Source organism: Bombus fervidus, chromosome 18 (genome assembly GCF_041682495.2).
Source record: "Bombus fervidus isolate BK054 chromosome 18, iyBomFerv1, whole genome shotgun sequence".
Taxonomy (NCBI): domain Eukaryota; kingdom Metazoa; phylum Arthropoda; class Insecta; order Hymenoptera; family Apidae; genus Bombus; species Bombus fervidus.
In genome coordinates this window covers 5,800,234-5,813,757 of record NC_091534.1, presented here as the reverse complement: position 1 = coordinate 5,813,757, position 13,524 = coordinate 5,800,234, and the positions used below count along the sequence as shown (strand labels likewise).

Genomic DNA, 13,524 nt, shown 5'->3' with positions numbered 1-13,524 from the left:
TGATTTCGAGGGGAATATAATTTGCTGCGACTATACTTTTGGTAGACGAATGCGTAGAAGACATGCGAAGGTCACCGATGCTTTTTTCGATGGGATCACGTGTGTTCTTAAAACGTTAGTCGATCCAGCTGGACATCATTTCCAAGAAAGGTACTATTTACAAGTAAAAGTAATGTTTATTTATTATTTATTTACTATTATTTAATATATATTATACTATTGTATTATATTTATTTAGCATTGTATTATTGATTAGTTTAGTTGATATTTTTACTTCAATTTGTCATACTTAACGTATGACAGACAAAGATAGTCTCTCCTTCCTAAATTTTCATAAATTAAATTTTAATTGCTATTTTTAAAAGTGATATTTTTTCGATATAACAATATGTATCGAAATACTGTATCGTATAACCTAAAATACTATAAATGTATTAAATACTACGCAATATTATACCTAATATGGAACTATAATGGTATTTTTAAAAATCTCCCAAATGAATATTCCTCGAACGCCTACAGATGATCTCACTCAATCACTTTGTTATCGTACGTGTTGTGGTTCATCGGTCGAGCGAACGTATAACAACATCGTAGCATGATCGTTTCACCTTGTCGATGTTCGAAAACTTTCGACGCTGTGTAAATGTAACGTGTTTCTTCCTTTTTCCCTTTTCGTGTTTCTTATTATTTTATCATACTTATTTGTTGTTGCTCACGTACAAACTGAACTAAGTATAAGCTGAATATCGTGTTTTCAACTTCGTGCAATTCCAAATATGGACACCCAGTATTGGTGCAGTTACACAATATTCCATATTTGCATTTCTAGGTTATGTTATTTAGGGGAACATCAGGATACTCTCTTGCAGCATTAGGAAAATCAACAGGAAAGAAAGTCATGAGAAGAAGGTGGCTCGAGCCATAAAAATCATTGGAGAAAAGAAAATGGGGTATCTGAAAGCAGCAAACTACTTTCAAGTGGACAAGAATCTGCTGTGCTGCAGTCCAGTTTGATACTTGCATTTACCACTACTGTAAGCATCTATTTCTTAATGTGGTTCTTTTAAAATGTGATTTTATTACCAAAGAAGAATAAAGTAGGACGAGAATAAAACTATTCTTTGTTTTCCATGAAAATGTAGTACCTCGTGTCAGTCTTACATCTTTGTGTACATGTTCCATATTAGATATAACTTCTGTCCTTTTTAAGGTTAGTTCGAGAGAGAAACTTGTTCATAGCGTTATGAGTATAGAAGTGGTCTCAAATTGAGCGTAAATATACGAATAACCGTAGGAAGCTTGTTTTGTTGTGATTTATTTTCCAAGAATAACGTTTGAAAAACGATATGTTATTGCACGTTTGGCTAATTTACTCTTTTATTGGGGACGACAAGATGCATCGATTGCTGCAGGGCTTCTTAAACTATGAGTCGTAATCCTATATAGGATCGTGTAACAGAGTTACGAGGTCGTGAAACTTTTATAACCGTCACACATCGGTGAACTAAAAAATGTCCATCATCTGTCAACGAAGGACCAAGTGATTAATTGACATAGGTATACAACAGCATTCTTTCATAAATGCGGTTTGAATGAATTTTTGCTTAGAATGAATACAGAACTTCCAATAATTTCTAAAATGTCCTTAAACACACACTTATCACTATTTTATGCTAGGTATCTACTGCAGAAGGATAACATCATCGTTGACGATTGCAAAATGAAAATATCGATTAACTTTGAAAAACATTGAACGTACTCTGTTATATCAAATATTCAGCCAGAATTTAATCCTTTATGCAAAACTAAACAAGCACATCTGTTTCACCGATATGCAAATTTAATTCTGCTCTAATAGGTGATAATAAATGATACAATTATAAATGTAACAAAGAATTTTTTAGAATTAATCTTCTTTAATTTACCGTCGATTAATGTTTTATATGTACAGGGTGGACAATATATAACTGACTGACCGATTTCAAAGTCCCGCCATTGCGAAACGATGCATCATCTCCTGTTCCGCTTTAACAATCGTATCATGGACGTACGACAAAATAATCATCCAGCGTTACACAGTTCGAGAGCGGGGAAGAATTGTCAAAACACTTTATCAAAGTAATTCGTCGATAACGATGACCTCACACAAATTACTCTGCCGGTATCGTCCGGCCATCAAAGATCGCCTGATTCTATTGCAGCGGGTTTCTTCTTACGAAGTTATATCAAAAGTACAGTGCATGTCGATAAACGAAAGCCAATCAAGCAGCTAAAAGATGCTATTCGAGAAGCGATAGCGAACATAACTGTCGAAACGTGCGAAGATGTAACAAAAATACGACTGACAGGGCTGACTTTGTACAGCGTCCGAAGGCAAACATCTTCCTCATATCATGATTCCATACATGATTTCCAAATATTAATAAATGACTCGTATTAAAAAAGACTGTTGTTTTTTTACTTCGTCTAGACGTTATCGACAGTGAGAATCAGTCAGTTATATATTGTCCATTCTGTGTATTTAATGTATGTACCTTTTTATGTATATAAGTTTTCTTACCTCACCCTGTTACACTTAATTACTCGTTTATTTGCGACAATACAAGAGAACGTTTCGGTCGAAATTTGGTATCTATAAGGGCGTACTGTGCTTTTGTCTATCTAACCTTAGGATGGCCTTCAGACGTATAGCAAAGATGGCATACAAATTTTTAAATGAGTGCCTTCATTTTTCATTAGGTTCGTCTCGTAACTGACATTCAGACGTATTCAAAAAAGTGCAAACTTGTGTCCTTCGTAGCACATGCTATCGAGATATAAACTTTTAACTTCGACATACAAGAAATTCGATATTAGGAAATTAGCTGAAAATAACTGCTCAAAACGGATTGACTATTCTGGACACGTTACAAAACTGCTATCTTGTGTTTCGATGATGCCACATCAGTGATAGTATTATGAAAATCTTTATGCGTGATCATAGTGTACACCAGGTAACGTTAATGCGTGTGGCGCATTGAATTTTAGCACGTTCACGCCGGCGTGTACCACCGGTGGCTCACGCTTGAATGTTTCATCAGACGGTGCACACCAGAAAAAATGTAGTTCGTTTAGTAACTTGAAAAAATTGCCATTTGCTTGAAAATTTAAACAATGGAAATTTAACGTATATTAATTGAAAAAAGTAGGATTTACTTTAAAATATAACAATTCAATATTATGAACTTATTATAAACATGAATACGAGCGCTGCTCCACGGCGAGAAACACAAATAGCAGCGCCGGCGTCAATGTGTTAAAGTCCGCATCCCGATAGTGATGGATAGCGCGAAACACACGAGTTTGTAGTGTTTTGAAAACATCTGAACGTCGGCTAAGACCACACGTAATAAAAGACAGAGGTACGCGTTTAAAGACTTTAACATCGCCTTTACAGGACGCTTCAAGATCGCCGCAAGGTTAAATAAATAAAAGTAGTCGATACCAAACAAGTTTTACCTGAGAAATTTTTCTGTATCATCGCAAATAAGAGAGTAATTAAGGATGACAGAGTTAGGTGGGACACCCTGTATAACTGGGGTGACATGAAATTTTTCCTGGCGAATGGGAGATGTTTAAAAAATGTTGAATTTTTAAAAAATATTGAAAAATTCATGATTCCATGAAAAATAAAAAAAGAAGAAAAGAAAGGAACATCGGTGACCTTCATACGCCCTCTACGCTCTCATCTAGGACAAAGCTAATCATACCAAATTACGTCCCTCTCGAAAGCATTCAACTTGTACCTGAAACATTTTTTTTCTTAATATTATCAAAATCGAGCGATATATTTCAGGTGATAAAGTTAGGTGGACCACCCTGTATAATAAACGATGTAACACTTACCAATATAAAGCGATTTGCCTAATATTTAGCGTAGAGAAGCAGGAAAGACGGTGATAAAAGAATTGATATAAACAATTACTTACTGAAATAATTGAGAGTCTCCCGGATTTGCTCCGGTGACAATTTTAAGTCAACGTCTATTGATTTTAGGGCCGGTGAAGGGATGAACCAATCCGAGTTCTCGTATCCTATAAACAATAAATAATATCAGTCATACGAATATTTATAAAACGCTTAAATATATTTGGCGACAAAAATAGAAAATAACAATTACAATTAGACAATTTTATACAAATTCACATGTTCGAGAATATAATCGAGAAAGTAGAACCTAGGTAGAAAATTGGTTTAGCTACCAAGCATTATAGAAAGAAATGTACTTCGAATATTTCAATGCAAATTGCCTTATCATTATCGATTCACGCAAATATCTCCCAAGCTACACATTATTCGAGAAAGTGTCTCAAATAAAACTTACTTTGTTCCCAGTAGTCTATTTTATGATAGCCACTAATCTTATGTAGGTGGACGCACCTTCGACATTTCATGGTAATCTTCGTTTTTTTTAAATACAACTATACATTTTTTTATAACCATTCGGTGTATTTTTTAGTTCTCTACAAAAAAGTATTGAGGTACTTGGGTGAAAAAACGACCAGTTCAAAAGATATTTTAACTTCGATCTTGTGAAGCTTATCGTACACCCACAATTTAACGAAGTTAACGTTGAGATATCTTTTAAACCAAGCATTTTCAGATACAAGTACCTTAATACTTTCTTCTAGAGAATTAAAAACTGCATAGGATGGCGTATAAAAAAATGTACAGTTCCATTCACAGGAACAAAGATCACCTGAAGATCTCGAGAACGTCTAGACAAATCTGATGGCCATCACAAGACGTCCCATTTGAAACACGTGTTTTATCCAATAATGGGTCACTTTTTCGGATAATACATAGTTTAAGAGATGTTTGGCTCGATGAAAATGAGACACCCTGTACATCTTTTCACATTATACACATTCTGCGTAATTTTGCACTTTCAAGTTTTCCATAAATGTATAAAAATCTGGAGCCTAATTATAGTAAACGAGAGAGGTAAAACACACGCATACTCATGCACGTGTGTATAATAAAAATATTTTGTTTTTATTTAGATTTTTTGGTTGCATCAAGACATTTGGATCATTAGCAACCAACGTTACTTACATAACAGTCATTACGTAAGGTTACAAGTCGGAATATTACAGATGTGTTAAATTAAACGAAAAAATATTGATTCCTTTCGGAAACTTCAATTTTTTTGCATTGTCATAACAAATTTTCGTATTACTTCGTAAATAAAAATGATTTATTCTAAATAAAGTATCATAATAATACTACTCGTAACAATGAAACACATTCGAGTGAAATGACAATGGTAATTATTTCTTTACGCTGATAATGTTTCTCATTGTATAATTTATTCAATTTATTGTAAACACGTATATCTTATGTATTAGGCTGCCCCAAAAGTTTCTTTCGTTTTATAATATATGAAATAATAGATGCACTATATTTTCTGCTTTATATTATTATATTATAATATAATTGTATTACATTATATTATATGTAATATTATTTTTATTTATATTATTTGGTTTTCTATTATTATTTTATTGAATATTCTATTAGAACAATATAGATTATATATAATTCAACGAAACAATACGAAACGAAAAATGTAGTGCATCCATTACTTCCTCATAAAACGAAAGAAACATTCGAGACAAGCCAATATAATAAAATTGCGAGTCTAACCTCAATTTACAGAATTTAAGTGTAAGCGAAGTAGTTAACGCTGTGTAAAAATAGGCTGGCTAAATTAGATTTATATACAAGTCTGAAAGACGATTTGCAAGTGTTATAATGTAATAGGTTTGATGCTTACGAGTATACGTTTTAACAAACACACTAACAGTGAGAACTAGAAAATTCCTGGCAGAATGCATTCTATATATTTTTCTATACACATGGTCATATTTACATGGTCTTTGTAACAGAATTGCCTATTTTATCTTTGACGAAGACTGTAATAATTAAGTTCAGCTTATGCGCCATCATAAAGTTTCAAAAGTAAATTACACTACTAGCACGTATAGTTGTTGATAATGTGCGAGTGATAATGACATCTACGACGTGTACTTGTTTCAGCGTGCAGAGTGTCCTATAATTTTGCTGTATAGACTCTATCAGCGCGCTCTGTACGTAGAAATACGATGAAAAGGTCTCGTGACAAAATGTTCGTAAAAATGCTTCATTAAGAAAATATAAAATATAATAAAATAAGGGACAAGATAATACTAATACTGTATCAATATTAATACTATATTAATAATACTAATATTCTTATTAGCATACACGTGTTTCACAACGAGTTAATTAGGAAAATCGACACTGCAATTGCAAAATTTAATCCACAACAAATTTGGTAGATCTGTGTACTAAAATGTACTTACGTTGGTACAAGATATTTTGCGATGTATTTAACATTTTACTATGTCGATAACATGTTTTCTATCGATAAGGTCACGCGACGCTTTGAAATGGAAACGTGAGAACGTACATACAGGGTTGCACCTAACAACATGTGAAATAGCAGTACGGTGTGATTCTTCGTGGAAAAATACGACAAAAATGTGCCACAGAATTTTTCACTCTCGGATTAGTTTACGAGAAAATCGAGTTGGAAAATTTGTCAAGTATACTCGAACATGCGCAGGTCTTAATAATCGACAGAAGGTCATTCTACGTGTGAAAACAAGCGGAAAATGTGAAATGAAATTTGTTCACAGGACGTTTCGTTTCAGAGAAAAATAAATTTGAAGATACACCAGTTCCCTTAAAAGTAGAACGAAACCACAAACAGGAAAATTTTATTCCACATTTTCAATTTATTTTCGCACGTGCAACGACCTCCGGTCGATTATTTGGTTCTAGCTTATCCGAAATTAGCCATGTTCCGGTCTACTTGATAAATTTTCAAACTCGATTTCCTACGAAACTAAGCCGAGAAGAAAAATTTCTACGCTATATTTTCCCCCTTGTTTTTCCACAAGGAATCACACCGTGTCAACTTTTACGTTATTCGATCGGTTTTATATGCAATTTGTGAATAATACATGAAGTAAGTATGGGATTTTGTTGGATTGTTTTGATTTTGTTGGATACGATCAATATTATTGCCAACATTATTCTGAATGCTTGAGGTTCAACACACTGTATTGACAATATACAGAGTGTGACAGAAAATGTGGCGCTATCTCTGAGAGCCAATTGTACATTTAAAATGCTTTTGTTTTCACTAAGTTTATTTACGTAAATTCAGACGATCAATATTATTGTCAATATCATTCTGAATGCTTGAGGTTCAACACATTGTATTGACAATATACAGAATGTGACAGAAGATGTGGCGCTATCTCTGAGAGACAATGTACACTTAAAATCAATGGAGAAAGTTCCTGTAAACATGTGTTCCATCTGTCTTCTTTTCTCTGCCAACTTTTACGTTATTCGATCGATTTTATATACAACTTGTGAATAATACATGAAGTACGTATGGGCTTTTTGTTGGATTTATTTTACTTTCGTTTTCATTACGTTTATATACGTAAATTCGGACGATCAATATTATTGCCAATATTATTCTTAATGCTTGAGATTCAACACATTGTATTGACAATATACAGAATGTGACAGAAGATGTGGCGCTATCTCTGAGAGCCAATGTACATTTAAAATCAATGGAGAAAGTTCCTGTAGATATGTGCTCCATCTATCTTCGTTTATGAGATGCAACGACGTTTGTAAACTTATATGATAATTAACCTATGGAAAATAGTTCTTCGACAAAATCGGTGAACACCAGCAACCGTACAGCCGGATGCATGACAAGACATATACAGCTTTACCTTGAAATGCAAAGTGGTCATTTCAAGCATCTTCTGTGAATCTAATTAGACGACACAACATCAGAATAGAAAATTCGTTACATCTCATAAACGAAGACAGACAGAACACGTCTACTTTGCTTGCTTTTGAACGCACGATCAGGTCCTGAAGTGGATGCCACATGTTCTCTGTCGTACTTTGCAAATTGATCGTCTAGTGAGTGTACAGAGTTTCTTACGCACGACGATCTGAAAAAACTGAGATGCTGACGATAATATCGACCGTCTGGACGCTCCTTAACACGTCGAATGCCACGCCAGCTTTATTGGGCTGGCAACTAAGTGATTGCGGATTTTACCATTAGGTGGTATTGACAAATCCGCAATCACTTAGTTGCCAATCCAATACAAGGTTTGGCCGTGGGGCCACGATGAATTTTTTATTATGCGATACATATAATGTTGAAATATTACCTACAAGAGATATGTTACGATGTATAATCATCATTAATGAATTTATCTCACTGGGGTCACCGGTGACCCCCATCGCGCTGTAGTGCAATTTCGCTCGATTCACTTATTTTTTGCGATTATCAATTATCTCATATTGTTTCTTCGCGTTGCTAAATAATTGTCCTATGTTGCTACGTCCCGCAACCTACCATAAACCATAATCCATCCCTCGATCATACTTATTCGGACCCGCAATAATCCTAAAGAACCCTCACAAGATTTAGCATTTTTTCCTTTACTCTCAAGGCCCTTAATTGCCATCAAACATCTTTCGAGTGGAAACGTTGCTTAGGGTTATCGTTCATTGATGTAAAACACGGAAAAGGCGGGTTTTTCCATGTTCGACAGCCAGTGGTGGGGGGCGCACATGATAGATCTATATTTCATGTATAAATAAAACTATTTTTATATGTTTTATACTGCGTTAATTTCGTCACACCGTTGTAGTAACGACGGTAATAATACAAAATTTATAACTATTGACATTTGTTCAAATTATGTATTTCTACTAATCTTGGTGCCTGGGTCATTGGTGACCCCCGTGGCATTCAACGTGTTAACCGTTTGAGTTCGAGGAAAAAGGTTCTTACTTTATCACATACATCTACATTGTTACATATACGTACTATTAGTTTATAAATATTTCAAGTTTTCTTCAATAAAAATTACTGAGAAGATAACAATGAAATACAAAGTACCGTCAGTCTGCGACTTTTCGACATCAAACTCTGAACAGCGCTGGTTCAGACTCAAACGGTTAATCGATTTGCAACCGATGACGCACCGCTACGTCAAAATCAAATTAGGTGGTTGTTACCGACAACGTAGCAGTACGTGAAGCTCCGAGTGAGATATTTTCGCCGGTCACATGCTGCTAGTACTGAATCTTCACTCTGACATATTTTCATCAGGGCTCTAATTGCATGACCTGTTTCTTATAACGACAACAGCGAGCCTGACGATGGAGCTGTATCAGAGGAACATACATATGCAACCTGATCGTGTATAATCTGTCATATTGAATGGGTCACATTCAGTGAAAATGGAATAGACAGTGGAATTGTTGAAGCAAGTGGAGAGAATCTTGTGACGAACACTGTGGCGTTCACAATGGGAGGAAAAAAAAGAAGAGAAAAGATGAAAAGTGGATATCAGTGGATATCGTATGGCGTAGAACCGAAGGACATGTGGGGATGTTAAATAGAATAAATATTTCAAGAAATAGAAATGGAAAGATCGGAAGAAGTTAATATACTATCGCTAAATGATAAACGAAGGCTCGTGACAAAATAATTAGACACTCGAGGCGGATGCAGAAATAGCACACGTCTTGTGAGACACAGCGAGCGACTTGACACCTTTCGTTCATCCACTGTATGCAGTTTCAGTCAGTTCGACACTGCGACGATTGCGAATGGGATAAAACACAGTGGAGAAATTTGTACGAAAAGATACAGGTCACCCTGTATGATACTTCTCTTGTATTACATTGGAACCTGCATTAGTCGAATGTTCTGTTTGAATTTGAACATTCCACTATCCGAACGTTCAATTAGCGGAATATTTTTTGCTTGTGTCATGAAGGACACTTGCGTGTGTTTTCTGTAATTTCATATTACTTTTCTATTACTTTGATATGAAGCTAATGTTGTACGCGTTAACATCTAGTGTCTAATGACATCAAAGAGGAAACGTGTGGTAAGAAGCGTGGAAAGGAAAGAAGAGATACATGAGAAATTAGAAAAAGGCGTGGAAATGCCGGAAAAGTTGCAGAAATCTACGACCTTAGAAGATTGATAATTAATGACGTGAAAAGCAGAAACGTGTAATTAAAAATTATTCAGGTGTTCCGACAAGTAGGAAAATATTAATCCATATGGAAAATAAATATCTATGCTCTGCTGTTTTATAGTAATTGTGGTAAATCAGCAATAAAGGAATACTAGTATCTAGATATGTATTCTGAGAAGAAGTTTCGGAGTCTTTGTACTGAGAAAAAGAAGATCAGAGTGAAAGCAGAAGACGACGCCTTCTTGTTTTAAATTGTTTATGGCGTTGGAGAGACGAGGAGAGACGACATGCAATTAGATAGTTTGAGACACAAACAGAATATAATTCAATATAATGCAATGTATTGACTTGAACAGAAAGTTCGTTTCGTTTTTCGTAGCGAGATGGGCCTCAGTTTAAACAACTAATAGCTTTTAACCACAATTCAATTGATTTACACCGATATTGATGATAAATTGATAGTCAACTGTTGAGTGTAAAACAAACACTTTCCAAAGTCCTTATTTTTTGATGGTCAAGCATCAGTTCAAATATAGTACATCAACACGATGCAAGAGTTTAAACAATAGCTTTTAGCCACAATTCAATTGATTTAACTCGATATTGATGATTAATTGATAGTCAACTGTTGAGTGTAAAATAAACACTTTCCAAAGTCCTTATTTTTTGATGGCCAGGCACCAGTTCAAATATAGTTCATAAAGACAATGCAAGAGTTTAAACAATAGCTTTTAGCCACAATTCATTTGATTTAACTCGATATTGATGATAAATTGATAGTCAACTCTTGAGTGTAAAATAAACATTTTCTGATGTCTTTTTTTTTGTTGGAATGCCTCAATTCAAATATAGTTCATCAAGACAATGCAAGAGTTTAAACAATAGCTTTTAGCCACAATTCAATTGATTTAACTCGATATTGATGATAAATTGATAGTCAACTCTTGAGTGTAAAATAAACATTTTCTAATGTCTTTTTTTTGTTGGAATGCCTCAATTCAAATATAGTTCATCAAGACAATGCAAGAGTTTAAACAATAGCTTTTAGCCACAATTCAATTGATTTAACTCGATATTGATAATTAATTGATAGTCAACTGTTGAGTGTAAAACAAACACTTTCCAAAGTCCTTATTTTTTGATGGCCAGGCACCAGTTCAAATATAGTTCATCAAGACAATGCAAGAGTTTAAACAATAGCTTTTAACCACAATTTAATTGATTTAACTCGATATTGATGATTAATTGATAGTCAACGGTTGAGTGTAAAACAAACACTTTCCAAAGTCCTTATTTTTTGATGGCCAAGCACCAGTTCAAATATAGTACATCAACACAATTCAAGAGTTTAAACAATAGCTTCTAACCACAATTTAATTAATTTAACCCGATATTGATGATAAATTGATAGTCAACTGTTGTGTGTAATACAAACATTTTCCAAAGTATCCTTTTTGTTGGCCAGGCACCAGTTCAAATATATTTCATAAAGACAAGGTAAAAGTTTAAACAATAGCTTCTAATCACAATTTGATTAATTTAACTCGATATTGATGATTAATTGATAGTCAACTGTTGAGTGTAATACAAACATTTTCCAAAGTATCCTTTTTGTTGGCCAGGCACCAGTTCAAATATAGTTCATAAAGACAACGTAAAAGTTTAAACAATATCTTTTAACCACAATTTAATTGATTTAACTCGATATTGATGATAAATTGATAGTCAACTGTTGAGTGTAATACAAGCATGTTTCGAAGTATCCTTTTTGTTGGCCAGGCACCAGTTCAAATGTAGTTCATCAAGACAATGCAAGAGTTTAAACAATAGCTTTTAATTACAATTTAATTATTTTAACCCAATATTGATGATTAATTGATAGTCAACTGTTGAGTGTAATACAAACATTTTCCGAAGTATCCTTTATGTTGGCCAGGCACTAGTTCAAATGTGGTTCATTAAGACAATGCAAGAGTTTAAACAATAGCTTTTAGCCATAATTCAATTAATTTAATTCGATATTGATGATTAATTGATAGTCAACTGTTGAGTGTAAAACATTTTCCAAATTCCTTGTTTTTTTGATGGCCTGGCACGAATTGAAACATGCATCACCGGGGCAATGGAAAACTACATGTGTCAAACGTCACAAGACAAATATTAATGCAACTCGAATAGGATGTTCTGCCTCATCTACCATATTCTCGAAATCTTGCACGCCCAGACTATCACTTGCCCGCTCGTTACAAAACTACCTTCGACAATAAGAACTCGTGTTCTTTGGAAGACTGGAAAAACAAATTGGAACTATTCTTTTTCTCGGAAGATTAAGCAATTCTACGCCAATAGAATAGCGAAGTTATCAAAAGGATGACGAAAAGACATCGAAAGGAATGCCGCATACATCGATCGAAAACGGTGGACGTAAAAGAGAAAACGCGTGCTACAGTTTGGCCGTGAAAACGAGACGAACTTTCCATTGACGTCAATATCAACAAAATTTGTTTCAGCAGTAAAGAAGATGTAGAATCCACAAATAATTAAATTCATTTAATTAAATTACATTCAATTTTCATTTTAATTTAATTAATTCCATAAATTAAAATAATTCAAAAGATTTATTACATTTACTTTATATCACGTTCTCTCTCATTGTTCTTGTATTATTGATCTTGAAATACAGAATGATAATATGATAAAAACAGATACTGTTTCTATTATTCATTTCTATATCGTAGAATTCTCTCATCTGCTGACTAAATCAGCACACTGGAGGTTCCATCGTACTTCCATTTTTCTTCATATATTTATATTTATATTTATTTTAATGTAATAAATTATATTTATGTGCAGTGAATTATATTTATATATAATGTGTTCATATTTACCTTGAAATTGAGTGAGAGTATCGGCTCGCAGGCGGTATCGAGGTATCTGTTCTTCTAGCAAACTGATGATCTCAACTTCTGGCAGTTCAGCTCCACTGCACACCTCTACAATAGAATTAATTTCGTATTTATATTTTACTCCTACTATTCCATCAAATCACATTTAACATTTATAATGAACAACCAATTGAATTGCAAGAAATCCTACTAAAATTTTACCCCTTACTATCACAGACGTATGTATCATTGGAGTGTTAAAAATCATGGCAGTGTAAGTCAAGAAATTCCGAGAATCAGAATTTAGCATTTCAAATCCTACAAACATCATCTGCTCCTAATTAACGATGTTATAGTTTTACTTTCTTCCACGATACGTTTTCGTGCTCTGAGAACGTACGATAAATTTCTGGTAACAATGAACGTTGCACGCTATTTCACGAAGAAACCGGTGAATTGACTTACACCACTACGATCCTTAGTCATTCAATTCGTTACGTGCAAGTTTCTGATAA

The 13,524-nt window shown here is 34.0% G+C and overlaps 1 protein-coding gene across 2 annotated transcripts in view; it reads right to left on the bottom strand.

Moving 5' to 3' along the window:
* Positions 1-13,524, bottom strand: part of Milt (trafficking kinesin-binding protein milt) — a 104,727-nt gene that overhangs the window by 56,889 nt on the left and 34,314 nt on the right. For both annotated transcript variants that reach the window (XM_072020918.1, XM_072020919.1), the window contains 2 exons: positions 13,013-13,117; positions 3,972-4,076 (listed from right to left, as the gene is read on the bottom strand). In XM_072020918.1, coding sequence (XP_071877019.1) covers positions 3,972-4,076; positions 13,013-13,117 — 210 coding nt within the window. The remainder of the gene's footprint in view (positions 1-3,971; positions 4,077-13,012; positions 13,118-13,524) is intronic.